The following is a 17106-nucleotide window of genomic DNA, read 5'->3' as shown; positions in this document are numbered from 1 at the left end:
TGATATAATCCAGTAATATAAACCGCAGCAGGTTCTACCACCGTCCACCCCCACCCCCCTTGTCCCCTGGCAGAGTTTGCATCCTTTCTTTCCTCCCCCCGGCACAGTTTAACTGGTGTGCCGCTGTGATCCACTGTCGCGCTGTGGCTCCACCCCCCAGCATCTGACATCACAAAGGATGCCAGCTGCCTCGTCGTGACAAGAATAAGGTTTCATCAGCTGCATACTGTAGCGGGCCATTTGTTATTGCTGCCTTTTAGGGGGCAGAGGGCCAGGCAGGATTGGTTCGCGGGCCACATCCAGCCCATGGGCCGTATGTTGCCCACTCCTCTCCAATGGACTAGTCCACTACAGGTGGAACCCACATTTAAATATGGGAGAGGGGATTCAATTATCACGTTCTGTGGGATACAAGGAAAGTGTACGCTGTAAGTGCCTGGTAGTCAGGAAGCTCCTTTTGGTCATGTGATAGTGGAAGGAGGGGAAGGGTTCCGAGGATGGTATGACTAGTTACTGGAACAACATAACAGAAATGTCAGCACCAGCGGCTATGTGCGCCCAAACAGGGCAACACTTGATTTCCCCCCATACAGATGAGAAGCAGTGTTAGCCTTTTATTATACCTGACATTTCAAAAACGTCTGTGTTTGCTACATTGTATGTGATGTGTCTGTGGTTCCCAAGACAACAGCATGACACTTACCAAGTTGTAAATATAGAAACATAGAATGTGACAGCAGATTAGAGCCACTTGCACCATCTCTTCTGCCCCTTTGATTTATCCTTTATACCACTGTCACTACCAAGACTCTGTGCCAGGGCTGAGACGCTCTCCACCTATGGTGACACTACTAGTCCCAGCATGCCCTGCCACAGTTTGCTGTTACGGAATGTTAATACATTGGCAGGGAATGCTGGGTCGCCCCATGAGCACATTCCAAAGGTATACAGTTGTTAGGTCGACAGCACGAAGGTCAACATGCATCAAGGTCGACAGGGCCATTAGGTCGACACATGCATTAGGTCAACATGGGCTAGGTCGACAGACAAAAGGCGGGAGAATATAACAGTGTGCTGAGCGCAGCGAGACATGCGAGGGCACGCGGTACATTTTTTAAGTGTCCATGTTGACTGTGTCGACATTCGGGACAAAAAAAACCATGAAAACCCCTTGTCAACCTTGTCCGTGTCGACCTAATGACTTTGTCGACCCAACCCACGTCGATATCGATGCATGTTGACCTATAGTGGTCGACCCAGTGCTATGACCGTTACCCCATTCCGAATCGCTGCATTACGTGGCAATAAGGAATGTTAGATTTCGGGGATCATCCGTAGTATTGAGATCATTATATAAGGGATGTACATAGAAACCAGTGCCAACTGCCAACCCAGCAACCTCCTTCTGCCCCACTGCGATGCTCTGCAGCAGAATTACACCCGGCCAGTCTTCTAGGTAGAACTGCATACAAAGTCAAAGGTGCAGGTGCACAAATTAAACAAAAAAATTTTTGCAATAAAATTTAGCATTTTTAGCGAGGTTCTTCGCTTATTTATGGCCATAAGTAACGGCTTGCCCACCGCGTCCAGGTGACCTCATTAGTCGGGCAAGTCCCGGACTTGCCCGACTAATGAGGTCACCTGGACGCGGTGGGCAAGCCGTTACTTATGGCCATAAATAAGCGAAGAACCTCGCTAAAAATGCAAAATTTTATTGCAAATTTTTTTTAGATTGGGAGTTTAATTTGTGCACCTGCACCTTTGACTTTGTATGCAGTTCTACTGAAAGGTCTCCGCAGGGTCGCACCTCTCAATTGGTGTGCACCCCAGGACCCCACCCCTGTATATCTAATGCCACATTAGAAGGCCAGAGACCCCTTCTGCGCCTGGTGGTAGCACCCACGCCCACCTGTCCTATATATTGGTTTTAATTAGGTTCCTGACATTTCTTAGACTGCATGCAGAGCAAGGTGAGACCTGCACAAATGTTTAATGGATTATCAGATGGGGGGGTGCATTTCTGGGTTGTGGGCCCCCCTGGACTGGTGTGGCTGTTTGGCCTCAGGAGCAACACAAATTAACACTTATTTTCATATTCACTTTCATCCCTATTGTGTGTTTTATTTCAATGTATTTCATTTCTTACCTTTACCTCTCACTACTTTATCTCTCATTTTTTTACCTCTCACTTACTTACCCCTGCTATCTTTAGCAGCCTCTCTCACTAACCTATCCTCACTTTGTTTCACTATATATTTCTTTCAGTCTTGTGTTGCCCTGGGGTCACTCGGCTGCACCATTTTGGGGTGCCCTGTGCCCTAGATTTGTACCCCCCAAAATGTTAGGGACTTGCCCGACTAATGAGGTCTCCTGGACGCGGTGGGCAAGCCGTTACTTATGGCCATAACTAAGCGAAGAACCTCGCTAAAAATGCAAAATTTTATTGCAAAAATTTTTTAGATTGGGAGTTTCATTTGTGCACCTGCACCTTTGACTTTGTATGCAGTTCTACTGAAAGGTCTCCGCAGGGTCGCACCTCTCAATTGGTGTGCACCCCAGGACCCCACCCCAGTCTTCTAGGTAACTATAGGCAGCCATTGTGAGCGTTGTATGGCAGCCTGTACACAAAGCTGAGGCCTCTGATGTGTTCTTGGCAGCATCCTGTAGCAACACCTTGGAGACAGCGCTGTGTAAGGCCGGGCGTGCTGTGTGTGCTGCTGCTGGATAATGAGGGCTGTTTGCTGAGCTTGGTAAACATCTCTGTCCAGCCGGCTCCATATTCCCATTCTCTGCTGCCAACACCAGAACAGCTCCACTGTCTGCAACGTTCCCTCGCCCGCTCTTGTGCCAGCGTCCGGCATGCAGACCGCTGCAGATTCCTGCTAATCTGTCCCTGACCTGGAGGCAGCCATGTTCATAACTGTTCTGTATGGAGGTAAGTAACTTTGGGGAGAGGTATCAAAGTTTGGAGTGAGATAAAGTGCAGAGAGATTAGCAGGTAAATGATGAACAGTTGTTATGGGGACTAGTGGTATGTGTGCTGATACCGCTTCTCCTCCCATGTGTGATGTGTGCCCTGTCATTACTGCTGCCGCTATCTATAGCGCACCAATGACCCAGCTCATGTATGATTAGTCAGTGGTTCTGACCGCTCCAATACCTGCAGCTGACTGTGGGGACTGTGCGGCTGTATGCTGGGTGTGTGACTGTGCGGCTGTATGCTGGGTGTGTGACTGTGGGGACTGTGCGGCTGTATGCTGGATGTGTGACTGTGGGGACTGTGCGGCTGTATACTGGATGTGTGACTGTGGGGACTGTGCGTCTGTATGCTGGGTGTGTGACTGTGCGGCTGTATGCTGGGTGTGTGACTGTGCGGCTGTATGCTGGGTGTGTGACTGTGGGGACTGTGCGGCTGTATGCTGGATGTGTGACTGTGGGGACTATGCGGCTGTATGCTGGGTGTGTGACTGTGCGGCTGTATGCTGGGTGTGTGACTGTGCGGCTGTATGCTGGGTGTGTGACTGTGCGGCTGTATGCTGGGTGTGTGACTGTGGGGACTGTGCGGCTGTATGCTGGATGTGTGACTGTGGGGACTGTGCGGCTGTATGCTGGGTGTGTGACTGTGCGGCTGTATGCTGGGTGTGTGACTGCGGCTGTATGCTGGGTGTGTGACTGTGCGGCTGTATTCGGGGTGTGTGACTGTGCGGCTGTATGCTGGGTGTGTGACTGTGGGGACTGTGCGGCTGTATACTGGGTGTGTGACTGTGCGGCTGTATGCTGGGTGTGTGACTGTGCGGCTGTATGCTGGGTGTGTGACTGTGCGGCTGTATGCTGGGTGTGTGACTGTGGGGACTGTGTGGCTGTATGCTGGGTGTGTGACTGTGGGGACTGTGCGGCTGTATGCTGGGTGTGTGACTGTGCGGCTGTATGCTGGGTGTGTGACTGTGCGGCTGTATTCGGGGTGTGTGACTGTGCGGCTGTATGCTGGGTGTGTGACTGTGGGGACTGTGCGGCTGTATACTGGGTGTGTGACTGTGCGGCTGTATGCTGGGTGTGTGACTGTGCGGCTGTATGCTGGGTGTGTGACTGTGCGGCTGTATGCTGGGTGTGTGACTGTGGGGACTGTGCGGCTGTATGCTGGGTGTGTGACTGTGGGGACTGTGCGGCTGTATGCTGGATGTGTGACTGTGGGGACTGTGCGGCTGTATGCTGGGTGTGTGACTGTGGGGACTGTGCGGCTGTATGCTGGGTGTGTGACTGTGGGGACTGTGCGGCTGTATGCTGGATGTGTGACTGTGCGGCTGTATGCTGGGTGTGTGACTGTGGGGACTGTGCAGCTGTATGCTGGGTTTGTGACTGTGGAGACTGTGGCTGTATACTGGGTGAGTGACTGTGAGGACTGTGCGGCTGTATTCTGGGTGTGTGACTGTACGCTGGGTGTGACTGTGGGGACTGCACGGCTGTACGCTGGGTGTGACTGTGGGGATTGCGGCTGTACACTAGGTGTGTGACTGTAGGGACTGTGCGGCGGTATGCTGGGTGTGTGACTGGGGACTGTGTGGCTGTATGCTGGGTGTGTGACTGTGGGGACTGTGCGGCTGTATGCTGGGTGTGTGACTGGGAACTGTGCGGCTGTATGCTGGGTGTGTGACTGTGGGGACTGTGCGGCTGTATGCTGGGTGTGTGACTGTGGGGACTGTGTGGCTGTACGCTGGGTATGTGACTGTGAGGACTATGTGGCATGTACGATGGGTGTGTGACTGAGGACTGCGTGACTGTACGCTGGGTGTGTGACTGTGTGGAATGCATGGCTGTACGCTAGGTGTGACTGTGGGAACTGCGGCTGTATACTCGGTATGTGACTGTGGGGACTGTGCGGCTGTATGCTGGATGTGTGACTGTGCGGCTGTATGCTGGGTGTGTGACTGTGGGGACTGTGCAGCTGTATGCTGGGTGTGTGACTGTGGGGGACTGTGTGGCTGTATGCTGGGTGTGTGACTGTGGGGACTGTGCGGCTGTATGCTCGGTGAGTGACTATGGGGACTGTGCGGCTATATGCTGCTTGAAAAAGTCTCCAGTTTGCAAGAGACGAAATGCGTTGCCCCACTTCCGCCAGTGCTACCAGTAGACGAGATTCTCACTTCCGCCCTCACTCAGAGACTGGCCGCATCAAGCCGCATCTACATCCGGCCAGCAGCTCCGTCTCCACAGGCGCCGTGGAGCTGAGCGCTACATCTCTATCCAGAAGCCGCACACAGCAAAGTTAATTCTCTGCCGCACGGACTCTCCAACCATCATGGAGGTACTATCCCCACGCTTATTCCACCAGTGGACGTTATTTACATCTCTCCACTTAAGCTACATTCTGGGACTCCGTCTGAGTAAGCATATCACTAACCGTGCTTTTTCCTGCTGACACTAACCCGCAGGCACCAATGCCAACACCTGCATGAATTGCTGCTTTTTAGCCCACTTGCTAAAACAAGGTTGTTCGGCTTACTAACTTTCCTACCACTGCTACAGAATACTAATCCAATATGTGTGCTTAGCGGCCATTCCTGAATCAACATTATTGCTTCATCTACTTTTAGCTGGGACGCCAGCAATTAAGGAATCTCCACTAGTCTGCTTTTTATCCACTGTGATATATATTTAACACTGATATCAGTATAATAATAATGTTTTGTCGATTTTTACCATCCAATCTCTGTTTATTACCTACCTACCTGTTATTATTATTTTTGTCTTTATATATATATAAATTATTTTTGCTACTTACAGTGTGTCCTCCATCATTGTGCACAACGTGATTTAAACTCATCTATAAGATATTATTACAAATTTATTCCAGTCAGTAACAGCGCAGTGTATACCCCCCTTTCTTTTCATATGCTGGGTGTGTGACTGTGGGGACTGCATGGCTGTATGCTGGATGTGTGACTGGGGACTGTGTGGCTGTATGCTGGGTGTGTGACTGTGGGGACTGTGCGGCTGTATGCTGGGTGTGTGACTGTGGGGACTGTGCGGCTGTATGCTGGGTGTGTGACTGTGGGGACTGTGCGGCTGTATGCTGGGTGTGTGACTGTGGGGACTGTGCGGCTGTACGATGGGTGTGTGACTGTGGGGACTGTGCGGCTGTATGCTGGGTGTGTGACTGTGGGGACTGTGCGGCTGTATACTGGGTGAGAGACTGTGAGGACTATGCGGCTATATGCTGGGTGTGTGACTGTGAGGACTGTGCGGCTGTATACTTGGTGTGTGACTGTGGGGACTGTGTGGCTGTATGGTGGGTGTAACTGTTGGGACTGTGCGGCTGTATGCTGGGTGTGTGACTGTGGGGACTGTGTGGCTGTATGCTGGGTGTGTGACTGTGGGGACTGTGTGGCTGTATGCTGGGTGTGTGACTGTGGGGACTGTGTGGCTGTATGCTGGGTGTGTGACTGTGGGGACTGTGCAACTGTATGCTGGGTGTGTGACTGTGGGGACTGTGCAACTGTATGCTCGGTGTGTGACTGTGGGGACTGTGCGACTGTATGCTGGGTGTGTGACAGTGGGGACTGTGCGGCTGTATACCGGGTGTGTGACTGTGGGGACTTTGCGGCTGTATGCTGGGTGTGTGACTGGGGACTGCGGCTGTATGCTGGGTGTGTGACTGTGCGGCTGTATTCCGGATGTGTGACTGTGCGGCTGTACGATGGGTGAGTACTGTGGGGACTGTGCGACTGTATTCTGGGTGTGTGACTGTGGGGACTGTGCGGCTGTATGCTGGGTGTGTGACTGTGGGGACTGTAAGGCTGTATGCTGGGTGTGTGACTGTGGGAACTGTGCGACTGTACGCTGGGTGTGTGACACTGGGGACTGTGCGACTGTACGCTGGGTGTGTGACACTGGGGACTGTGCGTCTGCATACCTCCCAACATGACCCTCTCCAGGAGGGACAGAATGATCTGTTTGTGGACTTCATCTTAATATATGATTGTCATCACCTGTTTTAAACAGGGTAATTGATAAGAAAGGTGTTTAAGCACAGGTGATGGTAATCCATAAATTAAGAAGAAAGTCCAGAAACAGAGCAATGTAACCCTCCTGGAGAGGGTCATGTTGGGAGGTATGCGTCTGTATGCTGGGTGTGTGACTGTGAGGACTGTGCGGCTGTATGCTGGGTATGTGGCTGTGAGGACTGTGCGGCTGTATGCTGGGGGGATGCGGTCATTTGGTCTACTGCATTATGGTCGACAGTCATTAGGTCGAATCCATTAGGTCGACATGCTAAAAGGTCGACATGACTCTAGGTCGACATGGGAAAAGGTCGACATGATTCTAGTTCGAAAGGTCATTAGTTCGACAGGTCATTAGTTCGACAAGGTCATTAGTTCGACATTGTCTATGTCGACATTCACAAGGTCGACATGGAGTTTTTCACTGTTTTTTGAGCCAACATGTGCCGACAGGCGGTATTTCATGCCCTACCATCCACTAGGGCGTGGTGGGAGAATAAAATAGTGTGCCGAGCGTAGCGAGGCACCGTGCCCGACGCATAGCGAGCGATGCGAGGGGATGCAGTGCACTTTAAACTGTGTCCATGTCGACTGTGTTGACATTCAGGTAAAAAAACAGTGAAAAACCCCATGTCGACCTTGTGAATGTCGACATAGACAATGTCGAACTAATGACCTGTCGAACTAATGACCTTTCGACCTAGAATCATGTCGACCTTTTCCCATGTCGACCTAGAGTCATGTCGACCTTTTAGCATGTCGACCTAATGGATTCGACCTAATGACTTTCTACCATAATGCAATAGACCAAATGATCCCAACCCATGCTGGGTGTGTGACTGTGGGGACTGTGTGGCTGTATGGTGGGTGTAACTGTTGGGACTGTGCGGCTGTATGCTGGGTGTGTGACTGTGGGGACTGTGTGGCTGTATGCTGGGTGTGTGACTGTGGGGACTGTGCGGCTGTATGCTGGGTGTGTGACTGTGAGGACTGTGTGGCTGTATGCTGGGTGTGTGACTGTGAGGACTGTGCGGCTGTATGCTGGGTGTGTGACTGTGAGGACTGTGTGGCTGTATGCTGGGTGTGTGACTGTGAGGACTGTGCGGCTGTATGCTGGGTGTGTGACTGTGGGGTCTGTGCGGCTGTATGCTGGGTGTGTGACTGTGGGGACTGTGCGGCTGTATGCTGGGTGTGTGACTGTGAGGACTGTGTGGCTGTATGCTGGGTGTGTGACTGTGAGGACTGTGCGGCTGTACACTGGGTGTGTGACTGTGGGGTCTGTGCGGCTGTGCACTGGGTGTGTGACTGTGGGGACTGTGCGGCTGTATGCTGGGTGTGTGACTGTGGGGACGGCTGTACACTAAACGTGTCTGGATTTTAAGCTATATTCATTGTAAGGATAACGGGACTTAATTACCTCCCTACAGATAATGAAGAGACGCTGTTTAACATCAACTGTAAAGTTCAGCTCCTGCTGCAAAGTATCAAGAACACCTGTCACTATGGAAACGAAGGTATGGGGGATACTGCGCGCCAAACTGAAGGGCCCCTTACACTTATGAGATTTTGTCAGATTTGACCCAATGGATAGGGACAATTTATCTGTCAAAGTCTGATGTGTAGGACCCAATGCACAATCCCGTGTGCATTGGGTCAGAGTTTGATTCTCCTGCACATAGGATAAATCTGAAGCCAATCGGGTCCAAGGGGGCCTTTAGTGTCACCTGCTGTATATGCCATGCGCTATACCATCAATATGGGGGGCAGGGGGGGCAGAGAACTGAATGATGGACTAGCACAGGATATGGGTGTACATGTAAGTATACGGTAAGTACATAGCACGTACCTCCTGTACCTCTGTGTTCTAGGTGATGTGGAACTCGCAGACGACAGTGGGCAGGTGAAGAACCTCCTGGACAATCAGCAGCGCTACGCTAACGAGCTCCTCAGTGAGAGAGAGACCTGCGTCCTGCTGGCGGTGACCAGTAAGTGATGGGAGCGTGCGCTCGGATGTACCGGGTGTAGCTATAGTGGGTGCAGAGAGTGCCATACCTATGGGGCCCAGAGCCACAGGGGGCCCACCTAACAGGCACCCAAGTCATACAGCTCTCTAATAGCTTCACCGCTGAATTGTTGTGTGGCATAATGTGGACTGGGGGCATTATGTGATAAGTAACCCTTTATTTATTTTTATCCTGTGCAGAGATTTGCGAATTGGGGGCGGGCTCTGACATCATGTGACGCCTGTCACACCATTCTTGTGGGCACGCCCATAAAACGCTGGGCAGGCCCCTGCGACCGCCTCCTGCCTGTCCATCATTATGCCAACGCGCCGAATCGGCCCCTTTGTTATGCTATTCTGTCTATGTTGATTTCATTAACAGTAATGCTTACCCGCAGGACCGCCCGACTCCGCAGATGTCATATTTACACCCTTACTGAATGATGATAGCATCGTCAATGCCAAATTCCTGAGTAAGTCTCCACTCGCTCACCGATTTCGCCTACATTCAAAATGCTTGTTTAAATTTGTTAAGCAGAGGCGTGTTTATGCAGAATAGTGGGTGTGGCTTAATTTGGAACGTGTGGAGTTTTTTTGGTACTTGTTTCCTAGCACGGCCACACCGATGTTGATCGGGTCGGTCGCATCGCATGCGACCAAATCGCATGCGATGCGACCGACGCGATGCGACCGATTTTTACATTGATTTGAAATGTGAATAGGGTTCCTGGGACCCTAATTTACATAAGATTCAATTTAAAAGTCTCCCCAGACCCCAATTTTAACCCCCTCAACGGCACCCCACGATTGACGCCAACCCGAAGCGCGGCGAGCGCAGCGAGCCCCGCGAGGGGACGCGTATAACTTCACAGGTATACGCGTCCCCTCGCGGGGCTCGCTGCGCTCGCCACGCTTCGGGCTCGGTGGCTCGCTGCGCTCGCCACACTTTATATTCTCAACTCCACGCCGACGTGGATAGTAGGGGTATGAAAAGGTCGGAGGACGTGTACTGGGCCCATTTCCCATTGTTAGCTATGTAAAAAGTGCTTAATCGCATCCATCGCATCTTGTGCCATTATAATGGCACAAGACCGAAGCGATGAACGCGATTACAATGTTAAAAATATTTTAACATTGAACCCTATGGGAAAATCGGGTGCATCGTGTCGGTCGCGTCGCGTGCCATGTTAATGCACCCAACCGACACGATGGACCCGATTTTGCCTTTGCCGGCAAGATGGACCTGATTTCAAAGGAAATCGGGTCCATCGGGGGTAATCGTGTACCTTAAGTTAAGGTACACGATTACCTCCGATTGTGGCCGTGCAAGGAAACAAGTACCGTTTTTTTAAATATTGATTTATAGGTGTGCACCACACCTAAAAACAAGGCGCCGTTCTATCCAGCGGAGACTCCTGGGCAGGGGCGAATTTAGGGGCCAGGCCGCCCCTAGGCACAACATTTTTTGCCCCCCCCCCCCCCTTCCCCTATTTTAATGCAGGGTTGCCGACTTTTTCTGTCGGAGAGGAGACTTCCAGCTGCAGTTCAGGGGGCGGGGCTTGAGCTATACATCATTAAGCCCCGCCCCCAGGATGGTAAAAACCCCAATTCACAGATCTACGTGGAGGGGGCGGGGCTAAAATGACGCGATTTTAGCTCCGCCCCCTCCTCAGAGACCCGCGGATTGATGGATTTCAATCCAAAGGTATGGGGAAGACGCCGCAATCGGGGGGTGGCGTGGGGGTCCCCCAGAATCCGGGAGGGTTGCCCACCTTTCCGGGGGGCCGGGAGGAGGACCAGATTTTCGGGATCCTCCCGGTAATTCCGGGAGGGTCGGCAACCCTGTTTTAATGTAATCATAAATGTATATATATTTTGTTATTTATATATTTCATAAAAATTTAACTGTAGCCCACCTTCATATTTTTTTAAGCACTCTGGACTGCTCAGTGTACGGAGGACCCGGAGGGAGGCACTTATTAGTACAGTGATTAGCACAGTGTCTCCATCAGTCTCTCTCCGGCTCACACACTGTGACTGACTGAGCGCAGGAAGGATCTGCGCGCCAATCAGCTCAGCTGCTGGATACACAGCAGCCAATAGACTGTGTGTGTGGAGTAGCCAATGGGCGGGAGCCGGCAGCAATGAGCCATTTTCGGACACGCAGGGGGACCGTCGGATCCAGCCACTAAGCGGTGATGTAATGCATGGCAGAGTGGTGGGCAGTGGCGGGTGATGAGCGGCGCTGCCGCCGACATAGGATAATTTGCGGCGGCGGCGCTCGTCACTCGCCACTGCCCACCCGCTGTGCCATTTAACAGAATGTCAGCCTGCCTGCAGCCCTTAATTAGTGCCGCCCTGAGGCCGGTGCCTCACGGGCCTAGGCACAAATCCGGCCCTGCTCCTGGGACCCATTTAATGTTGCTGGTAAATACAGGGAGTTTCAGGGAGAGAGCAGAAGTGAGGCGGCTATGAGCTGGGGATACAGTGACTGTCAGGGTGAGAACAGAGATGAATAGCTGTGAGCTGGGAATACAGACAGTGTCAGGGAGAGAACAGAGGTGAGGCGGCTATGAGCTGGGGATACAGGCAGTTTCAGAGAGAGAGAGAGCAGAGGTGAGGTGGCTGTGAGCTGGGAATACAGGAACTGTCAGGGAGAGAGCAGAGGTGAGGCGGCTATGAGCTGGGGATACTGGGAGTGTCAGGGAGAGAGCAGAGGTGAGGCGGCTGTGAGCTGGGGATACAGGCAGTGTCAGGGAGAGAGCAGAGGTGAGGCGGCTATGAGCTGGGGATACTGGGAGTGTCAGGGAGAGAGCAGAGGTGAGGAGGCTGTGAGCTGGCAATACAGGGACTGTCAGGGAGAAAGCAGAGGCGAGGCGGCAATGAGCTGGGGATACAGGGTGTGTCATGGAGAAAGCAGAGGTGAGGTGGCTGTGAGCTGGGAATACAGGAACTGTCAGGGAGAGAGCAGAGGTGAGGCGGCTATGTGCTGGGGATACAGGGTGTGTCAGGGAGAAAGCAGAGGTGAGGCGGCTGTGAGCTGGGGATACAGGCAGTGTCAGGGAGAGAGCAGAGGTGAGGTAGCTATGAGCTGGGGATACAGGGAGTGTCAGGGAGAGGAGCAGAGGTGAGGCAGCTATGAGCTGGGGAAACAGGGAATGTCGGGGAGAGTGCAGGGGTGAGTCAGCTGGGAATACAAGCAGTCTCAGGGTGAAAGCAGAGGTGAATAGCTGTCTGCTGTGGATAGAGGAAGTGTCAGGGAGAGAGAGCAGAGGTGAGGCGGCTGGGAATACAGGCAGTGTCAGGGAGAGAGCAGTGGTGAGGCGGCTATAAGCTGGGAATACATGGAGTGTCAAGGAGAGAGCAGAGGTGAGGCAGATGTGAGCCAGGGGTACAGGGACTGTCAGGGAGAGAGCAGAGGTGAGGAAGCTGTGAGCTGGGAATACAGGGACTGTCAGGGTGAGGTGACTGTGGCCTGGGAATACAGGGACTGTCAGGGAGAGAGCAGAGGTGAGGCAGCTATGATCTGGGAATACAGGCAGTATCAGGGAGAGAGCGGAGTTGAGGTGGCTATGAGCTGGGAATACAGGCAATGTCAGGGAGAGAGCGGAGGTGTGGCAGCTGGGAATACAAGGACTGTCAGGGGGAGAGAGCAGAGGTGAGGCAGCTGGGAATACAAGGACTGTCAGGGGGAGAGAGCAGAGGTGAGGCAGCTGGGAATACAGGGACTGTCAGAGGGAGAGCGGAGGTGTGGCAGCTGGGAATACAAGGACTGTCAGGGGGAGAGAGCAGAGGTGAGGCAGCTGGGAATACAGGGACTGTCAGAGGGAGAGAGCGGAGGTGTGGCAGCTGGGAATACAGGGACTGTCAGAGGGAGAGAGCGGAGGTGTGGCAGCTGGGAATACAGGGACTGTCAGAGGGAGAGAGCGGAGGTGTGGCAGCTGGGAATACAGGGACTGTCAGAGGGAGAGAGCGGAGGTGTGGCAGCTGGGTATACAGGGACAGTCAGAGGGAGAGAGCGGAGCTGTGGCAGCTGGGAATACAGGGGCAGTCAGAGGGAGAGAGCGGAGGTGTGGCAGCTGGGAATACAAGGACTGTCAGGGGGAGAGAGCAGAGGTGAGGCAGCTGGGAATACAGGGACTGTCAGAGGGAGAGAGCGGAGGTGTGGCAGCTGGGAATACAGGGACTGTCAGAGGGAGAGAGTGGAGGTGTGGCAGCTGGGTATACAGGGACAGTCAGAGGGAGAGAGCGGAGGTGTGGCAGCTGGGAATACAGGGACAGTCAGAGGGAGAGAGCGGAGGTGTGGCAGCTGGGAATACAGGGACTTTGAGAGGGAGAGCGGAGGTGTGGCAGCTGGGAATACAGGGACTGTCAGGGGGAGAGAGCAGAGGTGAGGCAGCTGCATACCTCCCAACTTGTGTCCGGATGAAATAGGGACACAAGCGAGCGCCCGAAAAGGGGGCGGGTGTATGCAAATGAGGGCGCGGCTTATGCTAATTAGCCGCGACCTCATTTTCATACGAGAATAGACGCTGTGCGCATGCGCACAGCGTCTATTCTACTAGATTGGGGGGTCTCCCAACTGCCACCCCCCGCAGCGGGACAATGCCTGCAGCGGGTGGGACGTCGGGACAGGACCCGAAAATCGGGACTGTCCCGACGGAATCGTGACAGTTGGGAGGTATGCAGCTGGGAATACAGGGACAGTCAGAGGGAGAGAGCGGAGGTGTGGCAGCTGGGAATACAGGGACTGTCATGGGGAGAAAGAAGAGGTGAGGCAGCTGGGAACACAGAGACTTTCAGGGAGTGAGCAGAGGTGATCACAGTAGTGTGGACTGAGGCCTAAAATGTCAAATCCCCCCCCCCCCCCCCCCTCGGTAAATTCCAGACTGTCCTCCCGTTTTATTGTCCCAGTAAAACCTGAGAATAATCTGTGCACTATTTACAGCAAACCTATAATCTTTCCTAAATAACAGTGTGTGGCAATGATGTCTGCGTATTTATACAGCTATTATCTATGTCTTCAGTAAAGTTATATGTCCATCAGTGTATTATGGCAACACAAGGACCAGTTCCGCCTTAAATCACGTACATTGTTACTACTGTCCTGCCTCAATCACTGACTGCAATAATAATAATACGTAATCGTGACCTCCGCCTGCAACATGTACGGACAAGTGCGGCAGCTCGCATATAATAAGTAATTGCAGGTGACAATACACAGTAGGTATAACATTACTGGCAGATAGAGGACACCAAGCAGAAGCTGCTGTATAATACAGAGCCAGCCCTGTGCGGATTACATAGAGAGCTCCCCCAGTGGCAGCTATACCTTGTGCAGTTGCTTCCTATATTGCAAGGACACCCAGTCCCAAAGCCCAGCCATGTGCTACACAGTCCTCCCTGATTGCTGACTGCACAGTCATCACCCCCTACCTGTTTAATTAATGATCAGTGTACGGAATAATAGCCTACCCTCCTGCATCTTGCAGGAGGCTTCTGTTTCAGTCATAAATCTCTGCCATGCATTGTACCCCTAATCTCTCCTAGATTCTGCAGGACTGTGATCTTCTCGAATCACTGTGATGCGACTCTCATTACTCCCCGCTGACTTGGAGAGAGAAAGACATAAGCACATGATCACACAGGGTCTTTCTTATCTGTGCCGGTGTGCACTGACCCATAGCATGCTGCTGCTGTTATCTTCAAGGAGGAGAATTTTGTTTCTTTTTTCTTTCCTTAAAACACATTTGTGTAATTAGAGTATCTGGACTACATACTGATTTGGCTAATGCTATACTGGCAGGGAAAACACCACATCCAATACATAAAGGTAGTGCTTACAAGTTGCAGACCATCAGTGTTCACAACAAAATAACATTTAATGCAGCAAAAATGAAGATGAATTCACAGGTCAAATTGCATTTGCCATTTATTGCATATATATCACATTAATCCTGTATAATGTGCAGAGTGAGAAGAAAATAAATATCACAGCGAATATATACTGTATGTCCAAACAAGAAACCCCATATTGCAGCATTTTTCAAAGACACGCCCATATGTGAAGCTAGACACGCCCCTCGGGCAGAGTGTGACACACCCCCTTGATGGCTAAAATCTTCTGATTTTAGTTTTCAACAGTAAGCATATTGCGGACACTTAATGTAGACAAGGAGAATGGTATCCTACCTAATGACTGGATTATCACGTCACGTGAGGTTAAATACTGTATGACACCCGTATCTGTGAAGTAAGGAGCTTATAGGGGTGTAAATGACACTTACACAAAGTACCATATACACTAAGCTGATCTCAACAACAACCACCCATTACCTGGGCGTGAGACCCTGCGGGCAGGACGCCCGTAAACTCTGCTCTTCTGAACCAGCTGATTGTAGCTTCACAGTGGATGGACCCAAAGTCGGTCCTACAAGTCACCAAACCAGAAAGAACAAGGACAAGGTTGAGTAATTCAGGTGTGAAAGGTTTATTTCAAAACTTTGCTCCATATAAAACATCATCTTTGTATCTACTTTCATTATGGAAAGATGCCAGATTTAAAGTGGCACCTTCTGTCCGCCTGGTACTGGCACAACAGGTTATGTGCAGCGGTGAGGCGCACGTGTATAGTATAGGAAGGGATCTGTATAGACATTGCATGCTGCGATGCGGAATGCTAACATAGCTACATAGCTTCCTTCTCTGTGCTTTTCTGTGACTTTATATCATCAGGCTAATCACTATGGTTGCCACCTCAGGCATCTTCGATTCCTGGAGATTCCCCCCCCCCCCCCCCCCCACACCTTCATGTGCGTGTGCTCCCGGAAAAGTGGGCGTAGCTTTGTAAAACAGACATGACTTCTTCAGAAAAGTGGGTGTGGCCTCTAATACAGACATGTCCCTATTGTTACATTTAATAACACATTTCCCCTACTGACAACTCCTACACAGAGATCCCTCATACATCCTCCCCTCACCCTGACACCAGTGACAACAACTTCACAGCAACCTCCCCCACCCCCTCACTTCTCTAACATGCATATCTGCCCCAAACACTGACCGTCCACACCCCCCCCCCCCCCCTCCACACTGGCCTCACCATTTCCTCACCTGACAGCACAGACCAGAGGTCCCCTGGGACTGATACACAGTAGCAGCCAGCTTATCTCTCCTCCGAGGCTCAGTTTGGGAGGAAGCGCTGCTGCAGCATCCTCAGCTGTGGGCTGCACAGTGCTCCTCCATCCTCTCCCAAGGCCCAGTTTAAATATTTCTGGAGGTAGAGGGAGCTGTGGGGCGGACAGCAACTCGCAAGTGCTGGAGACGCACTGTGCATGCCCTGTGGCCTTTCTAGCAACCGGAGCTCGCGCTCCACTGGAACTACCCTCCCTACGCCCCTGACTGTGCACACTCAGTTGAAAGGCTGTGGAGGCTTTCAAAGTCACCTGGATTCCTGGAAAATCCCAAAATCCGGGAGACTGCAAAAACATCCTGGAGGGTTGCCACCAATTCAGGGAGAATCCAGGAAATCCTGGAGAGGTGGCAACCCTACTAATCACTGTCTGCAGGAGATCACACATTATAGATGTGATCTGATTCTTTCCTGCATTTCCCCCGCAATGTAGACTGTTAGGAGAACAAGTGAACTGAATTGAAACTGATTGGATTACCAATTGTTCTATTATTTTTATTTATTTTTCTCCATAGCCAAGTTGGGAAACTGGGGTGACTCCAAGTACTCCAGCCGCAAGACCAAATCCAGAAAGTCTAACAAAAAAAACCCCGTAGTCCTCTCCACCTCGCCGGAAGGTAAGAGACGCTATCTTATAATACGGCCACACAACCAAATCTCCTTGTATCATCCGTTAGGACTCATTCTGTCTTTTTTTTCTCTTATAGCAACAGGAAAACAGAGTATTTCTAACCGGAAAAAAATGGCAAAGCCGTAAGGACCGAAGCTGCACCCATCACTACATTCCCCTCCTCCAGTACATTCAGATCATTTGCTCAGTTGTTGTTGTTTTTTTCATTCAAATATGTGTTTATAGAAGAAATGATTTGTACACTGTTAGTACACAAAAATAAAATTGACTCTTAAAGAACCTA

The 17106-nt window shown here is 51.5% G+C and overlaps 1 protein-coding gene across 3 annotated transcripts; it reads left to right on the top strand.

Annotated features, from left to right (window-relative positions):
• Positions 1 to 2657: 2657 nt before the first annotated feature.
• On the top strand, positions 2658 to 17106 carry LOC146043100 (uncharacterized protein CXorf65-like). Of its 3 annotated transcripts, none has more exons than XM_083163526.1 (6): positions 2658 to 2935; positions 8426 to 8512; positions 8867 to 8983; positions 9399 to 9473; positions 16708 to 16809; positions 16900 to 17106. In XM_083163526.1, the coding sequence occupies exons 1-6, from the start codon at positions 2911 to 2913 to the stop codon at positions 16947 to 16949; spliced, it is 456 nt and encodes a 151-aa protein (XP_083019652.1). In that variant the 5' UTR covers positions 2658 to 2910; the 3' UTR covers positions 16950 to 17106. The 3 variants fall into 3 exon arrangements, with proteins under 3 accessions (XP_083019652.1, XP_083019653.1, XP_083019651.1); XM_083163525.1 differs by lacking the exon at positions 2658 to 2935 and adding an exon at positions 4971 to 5381; XM_083163527.1 differs by lacking the exons at positions 2658 to 2935; positions 9399 to 9473 and adding an exon at positions 4274 to 5381.

This window comes from Crinia signifera, chromosome 19 (assembly GCF_055691185.1).
Source record: "Crinia signifera chromosome 19, ASM5569118v1, whole genome shotgun sequence".
In the NCBI taxonomy this organism is placed as follows: domain Eukaryota; kingdom Metazoa; phylum Chordata; class Amphibia; order Anura; family Myobatrachidae; genus Crinia; species Crinia signifera.
Note: the sequence above shows the minus strand (reverse complement) of the source record. Positions and strands in the feature narration are given on the sequence as shown.

What these genes read in the sequence shown, in the direction of transcription:
- LOC146043100 (XM_083163525.1), top strand. Translation starts at nt 5,297, where the DNA reads ATGGAGGTACTATCCCCACGCTTATTCCACCAGTGGACGTTATTTACA. An exon ending in CGTCCTGCTGGCGGTGACCA is followed by an intron (nt 8,984 to 9,398) that starts GTAAGTGATGGG and finishes GCTTACCCGCAG; the next exon opens with GACCGCCCGACTCCGCAGAT. An exon ending in CGTCAATGCCAAATTCCTGA is followed by an intron (nt 9,474 to 16,707) that starts GTAAGTCTCCAC and finishes TTTTCTCCATAG; the next exon opens with CCAAGTTGGGAAACTGGGGT.